Raw genomic sequence first — 20,084 nt, 5'->3', positions numbered from 1 at the left:
CCGACCTTAACCCAATCGAAAACATATGGGCAATACTTTTTCAATTGATTGGCGTTGAATTCGATAGCGCTAAAGGCCTTAGAAGTGCGATTAGTGTTTAATGGTCAAAAATTGATAAAAATTGCCTCGACGGCAAAGCAAATTACTAAGCACCCCAAGAATTGGACAGTCTGTGTCAGAAGAAAATAACCGATTTTTTTCATGTAACTTCAAGATATATTTTGTTCAGCTTTTTGCTGCGTAATTGTCCCACTCAAAGGCTATGACGTTACTGCTAACTCAGGTTAGTGCCGTTCGAAACTTTCCCTTAAACGCAATGAAACAAAAATGAGTGGGAAGTACGCGAAGCGTTTTGAGGCGACATTTTTATGCGGTATTTTGCGCATTCGAAAGGGCCGAAATTATCTTACGCCGCGGCTGCAAAAGTGATTAAAAAATCAAAAAACTTTGTTATGATGTGGAATCAGCGGTATATAGTAAGGTGTACAAAACTGTTGATGACTTTTACGAGTGTGGCTTGAAACAAGTGACGATAAAAAAGCATGATAAAGTGATCGTCCAACTTTTTAAGCGGAATTCTTCTTTGTGACTATGCCAAGCACAATCAGTTCTTTCTAAAAAGGAAATAGATGTGAGTATCAACTCCATTGAACGTCGACTGAAGGAGGCGAACATATCCTACCGTCCCACATCATCAAAACCACTGCTCTCTGAAAAACACATTGAGAAACAACAAAACAAGTAAATGGCGGCACAGTATTGGACTGGCCTGCCCAGGCCTCCTACGCCAACCCCATTGAAAATGTGTGGAGAACTATGAAAACCCATCTTGCTGGAAGGCCAGTCTATGATTTAAAGCAACTCGTGTGTCATGTTCGCAAAATGTAGTCTTGTTACATGTTACACGGGTTATTGAGTAATTGCGACTCGTAATTTTGTGCATACTTTCATGTAAACAAATTTTAAATATATATCTTTTATACATATCTACTTTATAATTCGGCCGTCGTAGCCCAATGAGTTGATGCGTGACTACCATTCGGAATTCACAGGGAGAAGGTAGGTTCGAATCTCGGTGAAACACCAAAATTAAGAAAAAACATTTTTCTAATAGCGTCGCCCCTCGGCAGGCAGTGGCAAACCTTCGATTGTAGTTCTGCCATGAAAAAAGCTCCTCATAAAAAATATCCGCCGTTCGGAGTCGGCTTGAAACTGTAGGTCCCTTAATTTGTCGCATCAAGACGCACACCACAATTAGGAGGAGGAGCTCGGCCAAACACCCAAAAAGGGTGTAAGCGTCAATTATGCGTACATTCATTGCAATAATGACCAAACAAAACTACTGACGAACTTGCTAAATTATACTACATAATTTTGAATATAGAAATTACTTATAATCACAAATTATTAAAATCTCATTTGTAGTAACGCGCGGGCTTACTAACCCAAATAATCTCTTAACGAATAAAACTTAGGCATTTGGTAGTCAGAAGTTCAACCCTGAGTATTCAAAATTTCACACAAATTTGTTTATTGAAATTTACTCTAAAATGTTTAAACTATACAGAAATTTTACAATAATTTGCATTTACTTTGCTGCATTGCAATTGAGAGTTGTTGAAAATGTTAGTTTTCTAAGTTAGTGTATTTTATTGTATTGAATAGTTAAAAAAAAACATAAATTTTTAATATTTTCTATTAAAGGAAAGAATTGTCAAACTTCTTCAAATTACCTGCAATTCTAAGGAATCGCAGTATTTAAGCTTCACCCAATGTAAACTGGAGCATAAGAGGGGAGACGTTTATGAAGTGACCGTAGCGATTACATTGCACCAAGGGCCAATAAATAATGTAACGGTGAGATTATCAGTCAATAATAATTGATCAAAAATGAAGACAGAATTACTTATCAAAAAACTATTAAATAAAATTCTCTACATTGAAGCTTATAGGCAGCATTGTGAAGAGTGGCTATGAGAGTCGACAACCTATGCTGGAATACAAAATCGATTGTTGTGCCTTTTTTCGTAACAAGCGTCGGAGTTTTAGTGCCAAATTGGCATATGATATTATGGGACTCGAACGATACAGCAATATGAATCACAGCTGTCCATATGATGTGAGTGGGCGTAGTTTAAGTACTCTCGATTGAGTTGTTTTTAAATTAATAAATTTCCTCCAACTATTTAGCGCGATTTGCTTGTAGATCATTACCCATTCAATGGCAGAAGGGTGGGTAGAATGACGCCATTTGGCAGTGGTATATTCACCTTCTCCACAAAATGGTATCTTTATAATATATTGAGAGCTGTGGTTGATATACGTTTCCAAGCAATTGATAGATAAATGAAAATAAAATTTACGGGTGGTTTAATAAATTATTTAAACAATTATAAATAGTATTCTTGAGTATGTAGAAAAATGTTCATACAAATAAAGAAGTAGATAAATATGTGTGGAAAAGTTCAAGTGAATTGAGAAAGTTTGTGACTACCATTCAACTGTGAGTAGCCAGAAACGATTATTTTGCCAACGGCTTGAGGTGTCCACAACTTCTGACTGAGATGGCTCAAGTATCATTTGGGTACCGATAAAACAACCATTTGAAAGCGATCTAGTCTCAGAAGGCGGATAATGATGAAGCCACTCCGACATCTTCGATTTGAAGGATTGAAAGGATATGCAAAATCGCACTCCACTAGGTGCACATGCAAGCGTTGTCTATTTTGGAATGAGCAGCTCGCTATATAATAGTAAAAATACAAAATCTTCCCAGCAACGGAATTAGAACCCGCCACATAAAACACTCAAGTCCTACGACAATACTAAAAATGTTTCGAATACTGAGTATTTGTCGATGGTGTAGCTTTATGTCTTTTCCCGGACGTCGTTGGACAGATTGGGATATTTTCATTTAACACTTATCCTGTATTCAAAAAAATTAACGTACGTGACATAAGTGGGTCAATTTTGCCCAATGGACGAATGAAAAGATTTTGATTTTATTTCAAGGTTTAAAGTATTTTTTTATTTAATAAATTATAGAATTCAACATTTTTTATTTAAAAAATTGAAAAATTCAGTTAAGTAAGTACAAAAAGGTGTTCTTATGGCGATTTTAAGCAACTAGTACATAAGATAGATGTTTCAGAATGAGTCTTACAAATAAAGTTTTCGCATCTTCCGCATTTACTGCTATATTTCGTACTATTTGATCGACTTGGACAAATAAAGCAACGACCACGTTTTAGATTTGTAGGTTTCGGAGTCTCTTCAGTAGTTTCTGCTGTTTTTTGAGTGTTTATTATTTTTTATTCCTGTTTCCTATTTATTATTTCCTGTAAAATAAGTTCATTTCCGAGCTCTTCTAGGAACAAACGACGCTTAATTTTTTTATTTTTGTTCCATTTAGTGTTTATTTCCCTAAAAATTACAAAAGCATTGTATGCACTTATATCCAACATATTGTAAAACAAGGACTGTGGCCATCGATTTGTCCTTCGCTTGCAGGTGTATGTCCTAATAACGTGGTCTAATATATCGACCCCGGATTTAGTTTTGTTGTAAAAATCTATTGTATGATTTCTGGCTTTTCAGTGGAAAATGTAACCAATTGTTCATCGACTGTGGTGAATTCTCCAGGATTATACATCTTTTGTATGTTACATTCCCAGCGATTCCAAACATCCCTGATTGGTGCCAGTTTATCTCGCGCTCGCCTCTCATTCCGGTCAGATTTCTTGTCGAACCTCAGGACTCTGGAGATATTCTGAAATCTGCGTAAAGTCATTGTTGATCTGAAAATCGGATGGCCCTTAGAATCATCCCACAAACTTTCGAGTGCTTCTCCATGTGATCGAAATACACCTGCTAGGAGCAAAAGTCCAAAATATGCTTCCAAACTAATACTATCTATTTCGACCCAATTATTTTCAAACACTGATTGACCTGAAACAAATCCCCAGGTATTACTTTACATGCAGGTACATACTTCTACTTATATAATTCTGCCTTTCAATTGCAAGTGACTTATCTTCTATATTAGTCCTCTCAATGACTATTTTCACCACATCGGGCGGCATAAATAACATAAATGAAGATTTTATACCATCGGTCCGAGCAATGGCATACCGTGTAGTACCGGGTGCGGTGGTAATAACATTTTCTGCAGCCCGCCTGCCAGCTCCGCTTGCAACTGATTGGTTATACCACATATATTTTCCATCCTTAGACGGAAAAGCTCCTGAAACATTATGCTGAAGGACAGAACTGTCCTCTTCGTCTGTTTCATCTGATAATTTTGGGATCGTAAAGGGATTCCACTTCTGATATCTGGTCTTCTTCATCATCACTTTCGGTATCGTTTGGTGCTTCATCATCCAAATCGGAGTTCGCTAGAAGGGCTTCAATTTCTTCTCTATTCATATTCATACACATGTACATACATACATACATACATGTCAGTCATCCGCGAGGTTCATTGATATTGTCCGTAATGTGCACGGGCATATGTACTTACAAACATATGAGTACACATACTGCTTTTACTATTGGGCAATTTTGACCCACTTATACAATATATGTAACTATTTCTGCCCAGCCTATCCTGTAGATGACACATTTAAACGAAAACTTTTTTCAAGTTTAATTTTATTAAATAATAAAAGTCGAGAAGTTTCACCAGATTATATGAAGCATAAAAATAGATATGCAACTTTTAAAGTCGTTTGGGCAATTTTGACCCACTTATACAGGATAAGTGTTAAACATGATGTTGGGCGTTGCCGTTTACGAGAACATGCCTGTTGACTTGACTAAGCTATTCGTCTATTCGCAATATCATTACGAAAGCTCAGCAAGTCCATATATTTATTTTTGTATCCATTGTTTTCGTGACACATTCTATATTCTAACCATGAATTGGATACTGCTAAATCAATAAGGTGGTCAGAGTACACTTTTTAGGCCGTATGGAAATTCTGTACAAGGAAAAGATAAAATGCAATTTGTCTACTGTTCCCAATCTACATTGCTACTATGTTTGGTTAAAGCATTCCAAGAAATACTCTATAGGTAATTTGATAAATTTCTTTGGGTACGTTGCCGAAAAGAAGCCTCTGGAATCGTCCAAGAAGCTTTTTTTCCACAAGCTTGGTCAGCTTTTTTCAATGCCACTTGTGAAATTCACCAAGCAGCACTTTCTTGAACTGCTCTATCAACTGAATGGCACTCTACTATATCAATTTCCCCAGTACCCTCATCATCGTGTTTGATATATTTAAAAAATAATTATATGGTCACATATACTATTAGGTTGTTCAATAAGTTTAGCGGTTCGATAAGAGAGGGCGTTGCTACTAGGTTACATTTTTTCTATTTCAATTCATTCTTTGTTTATAAGCCATTTATTATCCTGGCGTCTCATCAATTAGTACAGTTGAAAAATGGACTGCTGAATTTAAATGTAGTCGTACAAGCCTTGAAGACGACCCACGCCAAGGGCGCCGAAAAACTGCAACAACACCAGAAATCGTTCAAAAAATACAAGATATCGTATTGAAAAATCGTGGAGTAGAAGTCTTTGGCATCTAATTGGGTAGTATAATGAATATTTTGACTGAATGGATTGGATTTCAGAAAGTTGTGTGCGCAATGGGTGCCGCATTCGCTAACAATGGAACAAAAACACATTCGAATGCGACTTCCTCAGCAACATTTAAAGCCTTCTCGAAAAGTCAAAGTGGATTTTGTGCATCGATTCATCACTATGAATGAGACATGGTTTTAGCACCATGATTCTAAATTAAATCAAAGAGTGGTGTGAATCTCGTTCTTCGGCTCTTAAATGAGTTTGTGTCCCGAAATCGGCCAAGTTGGTGTTAGCATCAGTTGTTTGGTATGCAAAAGGAATTTTGCTTGCGATTTACTTGCAAACTAATAAAACAATAAATTCGGAAGATTATTGTAACCTCTTAGACCAGCTGAAGGGGAAAGTTGGTGAAAAAAGACCCAGTTTGCAAAAGAAAAAATTAATTTTCATCAGGAGAATGCAGCGTGTCACAAGAGCATTTTGACAATGGAAAAAATTATTAATTGTTGTTGCACTCACCGCATTCACCTGATTTGTGACATCCATCTGCTTTCAGACCTAAAAAATGCATACGTGGAAAACGTTTTTCATCAAATGATGAGGTTGTAACAGCTGTGGAAGTATATTTTGCAGTCCTTCCAAATTCTTACTTAAGGGATGGAATTCATAAATTGGAATCTCGTTGGAGTTCAGGGTGGAGTTCAGGGTGGAGTTCAGATTCAGAGTTGGTTCAAGAAGACTATACTAAATAATAAAATGCATTTCAAACCATAAAATTGTGGTTTTCTTATCGAACTGCAAAACTTATTGAACAACCTAGTACAAGTAACATTTATATAACAAAACTTCTTTTTCACCAAAATTTAAAAAAAAAATATAATATATTTTTCTCAGTTAAAAAAAACCTGAAATATTTTTACAGTAGTTGTTTCTTTAGACCTTAAAAGATCAGTTGAAAACTAGGCTTTTTTTGGCGAGGAGACTGTCAGCCGCTCACAAAGTGTATTCATATGGATACTACATAGGGAAGGAGTTAACGCGAACAGATCAAATAAGATTCATATATTCCAATGAAAACTTATATATATGTTTTTATCACAATTTATAGATAGTTTTATACGCCCAAATCTCAAAAAAAAAAAATGTTTTTAATACCGCAGCCCTGGCAACCGTGCTCCTGTTTTAGTGTAATAATATTATAATTGAATCGTTGTTTCAGAATTATTATAAATAAATAAATAAAATTTTGAGCCTTCGTTACATGGAGAAAATATATAAAATCATTAGAAACATACACTTCATTACTCCAAAATTCATTGGGCTACAAAACTGTATACTTCAAATATTTTTCCAAAAAATTTTGATTAAAAAGTTAGAAATTTTTTTCAAAATTTATTTTGTTAAATTTGCACAAAGTTTAAAATTCAGTTTTGTATGGGTTTTGTGTAAGAATAATCTATGTGTTCATTAAAAAGTTATTACCACCAAATAGGAAATAAATAAATAGTCAAAACTTGTCAATAAGTTTAATTTCTATATCTAATTAACGCAGTGTATAGAGCTGACCTCCTCGCAGTACACCAAATGCGCCGCGTACTAATAGTGGAGTGTCTGGAGCGTTAAAAACATTAAAACCTAGGATGTCTTAGGGACTGGATGAAATTAAATTAGCTTTGCGAAAACGTGTTGTGAATAACATAAATAATAATCTCTACCTATTTAAAAGTTGTGCATTTGATTTTTAAATAGCAAAAATTTATGATTGCAATAACTTATGCGCTATAATGCAAATATCGTTGTAGAATTTATTTTTTTTGTAACAGAGGTGGAAGCAACTGAAAAAATAAATAGATTATGGATAATTAAATGTTAAAAAAGAAATATTATGTAAACTATTTGCTTATTTAAATAAATAGCATACAAAAATAAATAAAAAATTGTTTTCTGTTATTATATATTAGCATAAAAGTAAAGTCGAATTAATTATTAAAAACAAAAAAATTATGACTATTTAAAAGAAAAAAATTAATTAACAAAAAAATTTGTCTATTGAAAAATTTACATTGTTTCAAATATCATCTTCAATTTCCCTGATGTTAATCATAGGTGCTACATTTAGACAGCTGTCGTCGTTGCACTTCAGGCATGCTACACTGTAGTATAATCCACTTTTTCGGCATCCGCACGCAGCTCCACATACTTTTTTGCAATTGCAAAATAACATTTTTAATAAATTTTACGGAGCAGGTAATTGATTCGTAAATATTGGATGATAGGTATTATTGGAATAGTTCCATCCCTAATTTTCGATGATTAAATCATTCCCTAATCACATCTGGATTTGTAGGTAAACCCGTTTTAAGTGTTCATATGCTGCATCAGATGTGGGAGGTAACGAAGATAAAAGAACACTTGTGTCTTTGGCAGTTGCTTTGATGAAGGAATTGAACTTGAATGTATTCAAATCTGTCATTTTTGCCGAAGCACCATACAGTTCCAAAATACATGTAATACCAGCTTGAAATATATGTATTATTTGCATCTTTATGTACATTTTTAAATACTGCTGCTGAGTCATGTAGATCATTCCGCTTCTCAAAATTTTTGATAAACTTAATTTTTCCTTTATTGTAAAACGCAGAAGTAGTATCACAGCCCGTGAAAGCATGTAAAAATAGAACATGTTCTTTACATGCTGGTAGAGATTTTTCTAAACTTTTCGATGAAAATATTTGTTGGTTAACTTTGCCTCGGGATGGTTTTAAAAAATATATTTCACGATCAGTAGGCGCCAATGCCGTTAACACAACCAAGACGTCAATGTCTTCAGAAATTACAACAATATTTTGAGATTCTAAACTAATTGCTGTATCAACAATTAATTTATCTGCATCGCTTTCCGCTTGGCATGTAAAAATATTGTTATCAGCTAATTTTATTCTTAACATTTCGATTAGGCGAGATTTATTTTTTTTATTCGTTAGAAATTTATCTTGAGCGATTTTTAATGGCATATTTTCATCGAATTCAATATCTGTACTTATATTTTTTAGTGCGCGACGATTTCTTTCAGCAGATTTAATACCGTCCTTCTTATATCCATCAAATACCACGTATGCGTTATTATAATTATTCCTCAAATATCTTACGTAATGTAATATAACAACATGCCTCCATCAATAACATAATGAACATTTTCTAAGCTTTTCAAATTAATCTGAATTTCTGGGAATAATTCGTAGAAAGTTGATTTTTTTGTCTTTCGCAGTTGGCCATCTTCAAACAGAGCAAGTGGATATGGTGCCAGTTTATAATTCATATAAGTTTTTAGTTCATCATCTGTTTTTTTCAACACACAAATACGTTGAAACAGCAACAATGGATCAACGGGAATAACATTGTCATGCATTTTTATTTTATTATTTTTAGCCAATAGAGAATTTATTTTATCTTTCCTTAATAACTTCAATTCGCGTACATTTCTCCCTTTGATTTTCTTCATAACTTTTAAGCCTTCTTCAAAAGCATTGTAACAATTTATACTTTTATCACCGGTAATTCCAGTGGCAATTGACATAATTGCATCTGTATCAGGAAAAGGACTGTGTTCTTTGAAAAAGTCTACCAATCTTTTTACATCGATACCATCCCTTTCTATTCTAGCATCTGTAGAATCACTGTGTTGATGACTTTTATTGAAAGATATGTCACAAAAATTGTCTATGCTTTCAATAATATCTTTACTATAAATAACTCCTCTGATCCATTTATAAACTACACTTTCAGTGGCACCTCGGTTAAAAGGACCCCCTTCGACGCTCATTCCTTTCATTAAAGTCTGCTCAATAGTCTGATCACTTGCAATACCAGAAAAAAAAAAATCTGATCGCCTAGATGTGAAATAACCTGTTGTATATTTTTCGAACTCTGCTGGATCCATTTTATACTGTAATTCCTTCTTATCCTGCAGATAAATTTGTGCAGCCTTCCCTATTACGTATTAAAAACATTCACTCAACACGTGTCACTTATAATTGAACTAGCCAGAACAAATTCATAGCACGCCGCAGCTGCCGTTCCCCTCTTCAAGTTGGACTACCTGCTTAAGGTCTCTTCGAGCCTTCAAATAAAATGGAACGTTAGGAAGATGTTTGAACTAAAAACAAATTATTTCCAACTAAATATTATGCTCCAATATTTTAGTTTTTCATATTTTTTTGTTTGAACAATGAAAAAATTAATTGCACGACATAAAATTGGTAGAAGTTACAATTTAGAGCATACAAAAGAAAATCCTGTTGGTTACATGGCAATTCATTGAGTCCCTATGAGATCCGAGGTCAAAACCCCCGGGCGCTCCACTATAAAGGGTTTTCCAATAACAGGTTTTATCTATCGCTATCGGGAGATGATTAACGATTTTTTATGTCCGGAATTGGATGGTATTGATCTGGACAACGCTTATTTTCAACAAAACGGCGCTGCGGGCCACACAAGCAACGAAACCATTGATCTTTTACGTGAAAAGTTTCCGGATCGTGTTATCTCTCGAAGAGGTGATTACAATTGGCCACCGAGATCTTGTGATTTAACACCTTGTGACTCTTTTCTTTTGGGGCCACGTGAAAGGGAAGGTCTACGCCAACAGCCCAGGGTCGATTCAAGACCTCAAAAATGGAATTCATGAGACTATCGAGTACATAGGGCAGCCACTTTGCAATTCGGTTATTGAAAATTTCATAAAAAAGGATATTTTCCCGCAAGCGTGGTCGTGGCGGTCATTTGCTTGATGTTATTATCCATATGATGGCATACCTTCCTCTTTATAAAGAAATAAACATCCGATCATTTATATTAAGAAATAGCATTTTTCTTTGAATATCAAAATAACACCTCTTATTAGGTAACCCTACATATCTGCCATAGAAAGGCGCAAACAATTGGTTAGGAAGTTGTGGTTCGACGGAAACTACAGGACCATTCTCCAGATTCACTCTCATCAATGAACGTCATGAGGCCTCAACATGGAAAATTTGTTTGAAGAAAATATTCAAATAAATAATTTGCTTTCACGTAAGTAGGTATGCACGTATTAATGTATGTGTGTACCTGTTAATGATCAAGTAAAACAATTAAGCAAAGTTGGTAAAATATGGTATATAATTTAGGAAATTGAGATTATATTTACTCACAAATTATTAAAAACTCATTTGCAGCTAAGCGTAGTCTTATTAACCCAAATAATTATTTAATAAACATTTTTCCTATTAAAACATAGAACTTAGACATTTGGTGTTCAAAAGCTCATTGCTTGTTTACTCAGAAATGTTGAAGTTATTTAGAAATTTTAAAATAATTTTCGTCTACTTTGCTATATTGCAATTGAAAGCTGTGCAAAATGTACGTTAGCTAATTAGTTAGATCAAAGCTAGAGTATTTTATTATTATTGAATAGGGAAATGGAGGTAAATGTATTATTTTTTTAGGAAAGAATTGTCAAATTGCTTGGAATTACTTGCGAGACTGCACAACCGCAGTATTTAAATTACACACAATGCAAAGTGGAGCATGCGGGTCCAGACATTTATGAAGTGACCATCGCGATTGCAATGCATTCAGGGCCAGTAAATAATGCATCGGTGAGTTTGACGATTATTGTGTTTCTAACAAAAACGAAAAAAAAGTCTAATACCTGCTAACCATACCAACTAAAATTCTCTACAACTAAAGTTTGTAGGCACTATTGTGAAGAGCGGCTATGAGGATCGCAAGCCTTTGGTGGAATATAAAATCGATTGGTGTGAATTTCTTCGTTCCAAACGTCGGAATTTCTTCGCCAAATTTGTCTATCGTATTTTGGGGATCGAGCAGTACAGTAATATAAATCACAGTTGTCCATATGATGTGAGTTGGCATAGTTTGAGTATTTTATAATTTTTTTCTTTTATTTAATTAATTTCTAATTTTTTTTTAAATTGTTTAGCACGATTTAACCCTTGATCATTACCCATTTAATGGCAAAGCGATGGCTAAAGTGGTCCCATTTGGCAATGGTAAATTCACTTTTAATACAAAATGGTACACCTATAATATATTGAGAGCTGTGGTGAACATACGCTACCAAACGTTTGACAGATAAAAGAAAAATTTTAATTTATTTTTCGAAATGATTTTGGGAACCCTAACTAATATTTTTATTTTGAATATTTCCGTGCTTTGATTTTGAGAAATACTGTTAATGTTTACGGTAAAAGTGTATTATTCAAAAATTCCAATTCAAAAATTGTGACTTTTAACTAAATTTTATTTCGGCTTAAAAATGGATTATTATCTATTGCGATTTATACTGCGCAGGCTGTTAAGAGGATACTTCGGATATGAACCAACACTAAAAACGTTGGAAAACACTTTGTTTGGGGTTCATGTAAAATATATTTGGGAAAATTGATTCAAGTCCCTAAAACACTCTTCGATGTGTGATAGGCTATATCATTCTAATTTAGTTGCCTTGTACTTCGAAAGTAGTCTGCGATAGCTAAAAATTGTAAGTATATATGTAGCTCTCTTGGTTTATGAAACAGTAGTTCCTCCCATATCATTCCGGAGAGCGTAGGTTCGAATCTCCGTCCATGCAATAATTGATAAAAGTTTTTTCTAATAGCGGTCGTCCCTCGGCAGGCAATGGCAAACCTCCGGGTGTATTTCTGCTATGACAAAGCTCTTCATGGGAGGACAAGCTCGGCTAAAAACTTAACACAATTGTGGGTGCCAATTGTTTATTTATTTATTTTTTATATCCTCAAAAGTGACCGAAATATTAATTTACCTTCTGCTAGTTGAACTATATGGAGAAGTCAAGGCAAGCTGTAAAACAATCAGCCTTTGGAGCCTCAATATTAGGCCAATTCAAAATTCTCGAACGCAGCTCCCCAAGTTTCAAGTATCCAGAATATTGAATGCCGTCTCTTTCTTTCGAATATGTTTTCTTTATACGAATAACCCCAAATAGTGAATGGGAAGCTGATTTGCTACTAGACTAACCGGAATTTTACAGCTACACTTGAGCATCCAACTATCAGCCTACTTCGGCGACCTTCATGTCGAGCTTGCATCAAGAATCAGTGATCACCAAGCAAGTAAATAATCAGTAATGCAATCTGTAACTTGCAATGAGTCACTTCATCGTCTCTGGTATTCGAAAAGCAATAATATAATATCACTCGATTGCTAAAAAAAATTGTTCATCGAGGACAGAAAACGAGTACAAAAAAAATCTAGATAAGCTAGCCGCTTACACACATACATAGTAATTAAAATGGAAATACATCAGGTAACTGTGAACCGAACGATAATATCCATGTTTGATTTTTTTCGAGCGACGTAATTTCGTCAAAAACGCCTCAAATGGGCAAGAAAAGACAACTTACTTGGAGCGTATACTTTTTCGATACGTGGCGAACTGGAGTAATGATTTTTGCCGCTGCTGCACACTGCCAAAAAGTCGAAAGTATGGACGACCACAGGGTGTCATTTAATCATGTTATTTTAATAGCGACAGCTGTGAGTGGTCGAACCGACAGGTTTAACAGAAAGCCAGTTTCATATGCTATATCCACGGAATGAAATAAATAGTTTTGCACTTAATAAAATTGGGAAATATTGAAAATTTACTTCCAGAGACAATGATATGTAGCTCAAATAGTGTATTTTTTGAAAAGAAGTGAGGAAAACCCGCACACGATCGTTGAAGAGGCAATGCGTCCTCAGAGAGAGTAACAGTTTGTGATGGATTCTGGAGCGATGGCATCATTGGCCAATTTTGTTTTTTCAAGACGCTGTTTCGTTTGGAACTGAACGATCAAGGTTTCAGCAGAATGGCTCGTAAAACCCCACAGCCTATCACACAATTGATACTTTGCGTCCCAAGTTCAATAAAAGTGTTAAAAGCTGTCTCGGTGATGTCAGTTAGACACCTTGGAGCTGCGATTTAACGCTATTGTGCGATATCATGAAGGCGCAAAGTTATGCTATGATATCCCAATAGATCACTTGTTCTAAATGTACTCCCGTCCTAGGCAAGGGGAATACAACCTCCTAAAATAGATATATATTTCAATCAAGAGTTGATTATTTTGGATACTCGTGATACGAAAAGAAGGTCGCTTTCATGAAATTTTTAAGTATACAGGAATTTTTGAAGTATCACAATGAAAGCTGGGTATTTAATTTTTCAAATGCTGCTGTGGTCGTATCCGTCTCCTTGAATTGTGAGCCGTCGCGCCTCGATGACGCGTGGAATAAATCGTCTATAATCTATTTATCATGGCTAAGAAAGGTTTATGTCCACTACCGGGGTCTCAAGGGTGGTGAAACCCTGAAATCCGAAACCGGATGGCCCAAAAACATGATATCAACTTTGCAGAACACAGACTTTGTGGCATTTGTGTGTAGGAAGTATTTTTCCGCATAGTCGTAAAATTGACGAAGATGCGATAAATATTCAGTTGGTAACTCTGATGCTACATAAATATCGGCCATGTATGGAGAAGCAAAACTCAGTTCGTCCTACGCAAATGATTGAGGATGATGCGCTAGTTAAGTTTGCGTAGGACTTTCTAACTGGGCCAGTCAAGTTAAGTTACTACACTCCACTATGGGCCAGGAGACCCTTATAAGTGGCCAAAATTCATAATTCCCAAAACACCAACAATTTATAACTTTTAATACCGCTATGTACAGGTTTTGGGGTCTCTGATTACGAATATGAAGTCAGATTTCAACAATTCAAAATGGCGGATCCAATATGGCGGACATAAATTTTCTAAAATTAATTATTTTTTACCAAACTTAGTATTTAGGGGTTTTTGGGGGCGCTGATTACGAATCTGCTGCCAGATTTTAGAAATTAAAAATGTCGAATCCCTTATGCGGACCTTTTTTTTAAATTTTATCTGATTAATTTGAAACTTGTTACTCGATAAGGGGATAAGTGTAGTAACGAACAGATTTTCATCTGTAGGAGTCTGTTTCTCATTGACACTATCATAACCTTGTTTTTAAGGCGAATGCCCACTACTCCCATCAAATCCCCAAGAACACATCAGAACAGTTTTGAGCTCAGTAATTTTATTTTTTTGAATAAGACAGTGTAAAACTTCTCTTTGTAGTTCTATTATTCTATTCACCGTGCTGTTTAAAAGTTCTTGAAGTGATACTTCAGCTAACGTTTCAGAAATTTTAATTTACTCTTTCGACGGTCTTAACTTTTCTTTGGCTTCTCTAATCGCATTATATGCAGGCCAAATGTCTGCTCCACTAGATTTGGTCGCTAATCGCATATTCTGATAGACTTGTTTAGACATAGAATTATCGAAAATAAAGGCTAAAGCCACTTCTGGGCTTTTCTTTTCTATTGTAGGAAAAGGTGTTGTCATTATTTTTCTAATTTTCTTAGCCTGTTCCTCGCTTTTTGAAAGTTCGTTAAGTACCGATCGCAAATCTGCTTCCCCTGAAACTCGTGCCGCATGACTAGTAGCCATTAATAGTTTCTGACGATCATTATCATGTTCTTCACTGATTTTAGACACTTCTCGTCTTTTCGATCTAGTAGATTTTTCTGCAAAATCGAGCGATGGACGACCTCTTTTAAGTATTTCAGTCTTACTTATTTTAGCTGTGAGGTCTAAGTCAGGAATAGTAAATTCGGAATCTAACCACTCTGAATTTTGTGACTCAAAGACAGCTATTTTCCTACTGCAATGCTGATATTTTGCATTTCTTTTTGACTTTAAACTATTTAAAGCATTTTTCAAGCGTTCCAATCCTTTACAACCTACATCTGATTTATTGATACCAATTTTAGTTAAAATTGAATCAACGGTTATATTCATGTCATTATTACCTAACATAATTTGAAGAACCTCTTTTTTCTTCAATGAAGTCATTATGAATTAAATAAGTTAAAATTGTGTGACTTGTATGCCTAATACTTGGTTAACTTTTTACACCCTATTGGCAAATGATTGATATACAGTCAACTCGCGCATAGATCAGTAAAACTTCATTTTTTTTAAAAAGAAAATGAAAAACCGCAGCAAACCGCACCTTTAGCTTGTTACACATGAACTACTGAAGTCGTTAATGTAAAGAAATAGTTAATAGCTTCTGGAGTTTTGCGCAAGGCTCAATCGGCGTATTAACAAGTAGTAAAAAAAAACAAAATTTTTCACAATTATTCTCAATATTTCTAGCATCAGATTTATTTTTTCAGCTATTGACTATTTTCACATACTACATGATTGCAACTAATGAGAAAATGCAATATAATTAATGACAAATACTACATTTCAGTAAAACAGTGACAGTTTAGAACAATAGCTATATGGTGATCATTTAAGCCTTACACTTATATTAACTTATTATACACGCTTAAATATTTCATTAAAACTTATAAAATTTACAAAATAACTAATTTCACTTATCTATATGATGATACTATATTGCATTTTGAAAAATCTTTCAATGACTTTTGGCCAAATTTTTTGGTCTTCTGGCCCATAGTGCACTCTTAAATCCAACAACCAAACGCGCATGACGTATCAAACATTTTAATAGAAAATTTATTGATATTCATTGCTTTCGTGATGTAACCATATAACCTAACCTAAGGCGTTTTGCGCATTCGAGTTAATGGAAATAACCCATTTGTGTAAGTAACCTCTTAGTGGGTGCTATGTTGATATCGTTGTCGGTCTCGGCTATGGCTTCCTGGTCGTTGCTCTATCCTAAACTCAAAACGTTTCGTCAACAGAGCAATATCTGTTGCATTCTAGCATCGCTCCTTGATGCGTTGACTGCAACTTGAGCGTGTGTTGGTAAACGTGAGTCCCACAGGTCTAGAAGCACTGTAGATCACTAGATCACCTAACGGCACGTCAGGGAGGAAACGTAGGGCTCGTCGTTGTTGGCTGTTTACAAAGTTTCAATTCCATTTGTTTGTTTTGCGGATAGCTGTGGCATGAAGAGCCTGTGTTTGTTAGCATCTTATGCAACTTCAGTGGCTGCGAACCACAATTCGAGTGACAAAAAATATGATTCGATATTGGTATAGTTCGCAAGAAAACTTTTGAATGGTGTATTAAATTCTCTACGAATGGTTTGGGTCATAAAAATATCTGTCGTTCGGAGTCGGCTTGAAACTGTAGGTCCCTCCATTTGTGGAACAGCATTAAGATGTACACCACAAATAGGAGGAGGAGCTCGGCCAAACACCCAAAAAGGGTGAACGCGCCAATTATACTATATACATATATATAATATGAAATTCTCACTATTCTTCTTCTTCTTAATTGGCGCGATAACCGCTTACGCGATTTTGGCCGAGCTTAACAAAGCGCGCCAGTCGTTTCTTTCTCGTGCTAACCGGCGCCAATTGGGCACACCAAGTGAAGCCAAGTCCTTCTCCACCTGATCTTTCCAACGCAGAGGAGGTCTTCCTCTTCCTCTGCTACCACCAGCTGGTACCGCATCGAATACTTTCAAAGCCGGAGCGTTTGTATCCATTCGGACGACATGACCCAGCCAACGAAGCCGCTGCATCTTTATTCGCTGCGATATGTCTATGTCGCCGTAAAGCTCATACAGCTCATCGTTCCATCGCCTGCGATATTCGCCGTTGCCAACGTGCAAAGGTCCAAAAATCTTACGCAGAATCTTTCTCTCGAACACTCCAAGCGTCGCTTCATCGGATGTTGTCATCGTCCAAGCTTCTGCGCCATACGTTAGGACGGGCATGATGAGAGTCTTGCAGAGTGTTAGTTTTGTTCGTCGAGAGAGGACTTTACTGCTCAGTTGCCTACTTAGTCCAAAGTAGCACTTGTTGGCAAGAGAGATTCTACGTTGGATTTCAAGGCTGACATTGTTATCGGTGTTAATGCTGGTTCCTAAATAAACGAAGTCTTTTACAACCTCGAAATTATAACTGTCTACAGTGACGTGAGTGCCGATACGCGAGTGCGCCGACTGTTTGTTTGAAGACAGGAGGTACTTCGTTTTGTCCTCGTTCACCACCAAACCCATTCGCTTTGCCTCTTTATCCAGTTTGGAGAAGGCAGAACTAACAGCGCGGTTGTTAAGGCCGATGATATCAATATCATCGGCATACGCCAACAATTGTACGCTCTTATAAAATATTGTGCCTGAGCGATTAAGTTCTGCGGCTCGTACGATGCTCTCCAACATCAGGTTAAAGAAGTCACACGACAGCAAGTCACCCTGTCTGAAACCTCGTTTGGTATCAAACGGCTCGGAGAGGTCCTTCCCAATTCTGACGGCGCTGCTGGTGTTGAGCAACGTCATCTTACATAGCCGTATTAGTTTTGCGGGGATACCAAATTCAGACATCGCGGCATACAGGTAACTCCTTTCCGTACTGTCGAATGCAGCTTTGAAGTCGACGAAAAGATGGTGTGTGTCGGTTCTCCTTTCATGGGTCTTTTCCAAGATTTGGCGTATTGTGAATATTTGGTCGATGGTAGACTTGCCAGGTCTGAAGCCACACTGATAAGGTCCAATCAGTTGGTTGACGGTGGGCTTCAGCCTTTCACACAATACGCTCGCTAGAACCTTATAGGCGATATTTAGAAGACTAATCCCGCGGTAATTGGCACAAATTGCAGGATCGCCCTTCTTATGGATTGGGCAGAGCACACTTAAATTCCAATCGGCAGGCATGCTTTCATCCGACCATATTTTGCATAGGAGCTGATGCATGCACCTTACCAGCTCCTCGCCGCCATGTTTGAATAGCTCAGCCGGCAGTCCGTCGGCGCCCGCGGCTTTGTTGTTCTTTAGCCGTGATATTGCTATTCTCACCTCGTCATGGTCGGGTAACGGATCGATAATTCCGTCGTCAACGATTGGGGTATCGGGATCTTCACATTCTCTGTGACATGCGCAGCTGTCACTGTTTAACAGGTTCGAGAAGTGTTCCCTCCATATTTTAAGATTGCTCTGTACGTCAGTCACCAGATCACAGTCTTTGTTCTTACAGTAAAACGCCCCGGTCTTAAAACCTTCTGTAAGCCGCCGAACTTTCTGGTAAAATTTTCGGGCGTTGTTCCTATTGGCCAGCATCTCAAGCTCCTCGCACTCACGTATTTCGGCCTCTCGTTTCTTCTGTCGGATAATACGTCTCTCTTCCTTTTTCAGCTCTCTGTAGCGATCCCACATGGCTCGCGTTGCGCCCGATCGCAGCGTGGCTCTATAGGCAGCATCCTTTCTTTCGGCGGCAGCATGACATTCCTCGTCTTACCAATTGTTTTTTCGGGCTCGCCGGAATCCTCTGCACTGACAGATAAATAAGCTGAAATGAAATTTTTTTCTTGTTTGACCGGTTTTCTATTGCTATTTTAGGGATATGGGTCAAAATATTTGGCTAATGCTCTGGTTTTAAAATGGTCACCATATTTTCATATGAGAGGTTTCCGTACTCAAATAAGGTTGTCTTTATAGATTTCAGCCCGAAGAATAGTTTTTATAACTTTTTAGGTATTTTATTAAACAAATGGTGACAGTTTTTTTGTTCGAGAATGATTAATTAAAACTTTTGCTTATCTTTCAAATGCTTGAAAACGTATTTTAATCTCACCATTGAATATATTATTAAAGTACCATTTTGTGATGAAGGTGAATATACCATTGCCAAATGGCAGCACTTTGCCAACCGCTTTGCCATCGAATGGATAGTGATCAACAAGCAAATCGTGCTAGACGAAAAAAAAAATTTATAAATTAGTTAATTTGAAAACATTCGAAATCAATAGAATATTTAAACTATGCCTACTCACATCATATGGACAGCTGTGATTTATATTACTGTACCGTTCGAGCCCCATAATACTATAAGCCAGTTTTGCCAAGAAATTCCGACGTTTACTATGAAAAAAGGCACACCAATCGACTGTGTGTTGTACCATAGGTGGACGATTCTCATAGCCACTCATCACAACGCTGCATATAAGCTTTAATGTAGAGAATGTTATTTACTCGTAACAGCCCTTATACATTTTCGACGATTGTCTTGAATAATTTTTTCCTTTTCTAATTTTCGAGGATTTAATATTGATTGAGAAACTCACCGTTATATTATTTGCCGGCTTTTGGTACAGTGCACTCGATATGGTCACTTCATAAACGTCTCGACTCACATGCTCCATTTTACATTCTGTATAGTTGAAATACTGCGGCCGCATTGATTTGCAGGTAACTTCAAGCAATTTGACAATTTTTTCCTTAAAAATTAAATGAGTTTATTTTTTTTTAACCTTTCCAATACAATAAAATACTGGTAACTAACATTTTGAGCAGATTTCAACTGCAATACAGCGAAGTAGATGAAAATTATTATACAATTTTTACATTGTTTGAACATTTTAGAGTAATTTTCAATGAACCAGTTTGTATGACTTTTGACTACTAACTGTATGAGTTTTAT

General features: G+C 36.2%; 3 protein-coding genes across 3 annotated transcripts; 2 read left to right on the top strand and 1 right to left on the bottom strand.

Annotated features, from left to right (window-relative positions):
- The first annotated feature begins 262 nt into the window (after nucleotides 1–262).
- LOC128867044 (uncharacterized) lies at nucleotides 263–2,346 on the top strand. The gene is made up of 4 exons (XM_054108135.1): nucleotides 263–283; nucleotides 1,705–1,857; nucleotides 1,946–2,119; nucleotides 2,191–2,346. Exons 1-4 carry the CDS (start codon nucleotides 263–265, stop codon nucleotides 2,344–2,346), a joined length of 504 nt encoding a protein of 167 aa, XP_053964110.1.
- An 8,703-nt stretch (nucleotides 2,347–11,049) lies between these two features.
- Nucleotides 11,050–11,729, top strand: LOC128867043 (uncharacterized). Its single transcript, XM_054108134.1, has 4 exons — nucleotides 11,050–11,055; nucleotides 11,128–11,229; nucleotides 11,321–11,494; nucleotides 11,574–11,729. The coding sequence occupies exons 1-4, from the start codon at nucleotides 11,050–11,052 to the stop codon at nucleotides 11,727–11,729; spliced, it is 438 nt and encodes a 145-aa protein (XP_053964109.1).
- A 7,471-nt stretch (nucleotides 11,730–19,200) lies between these two features.
- LOC128867042 (uncharacterized) lies at nucleotides 19,201–19,806 on the bottom strand. The gene is made up of 3 exons (XM_054108133.1): nucleotides 19,729–19,806; nucleotides 19,438–19,611; nucleotides 19,201–19,356 (listed from the first exon to the last, which is right to left on the bottom strand). The coding sequence occupies exons 1-3, from the start codon at nucleotides 19,804–19,806 to the stop codon at nucleotides 19,201–19,203; spliced, it is 408 nt and encodes a 135-aa protein (XP_053964108.1).
- Nucleotides 19,807–20,084: the final 278 nt, after the last annotated feature.

This window comes from Anastrepha ludens, chromosome 6, assembly GCF_028408465.1.
Source record: "Anastrepha ludens isolate Willacy chromosome 6, idAnaLude1.1, whole genome shotgun sequence".
NCBI classification, from domain to species: Eukaryota; Metazoa; Arthropoda; class Insecta; order Diptera; family Tephritidae; genus Anastrepha; species Anastrepha ludens.
Note: the sequence above shows the minus strand (reverse complement) of the source record. Positions and strands in the feature narration are given on the sequence as shown.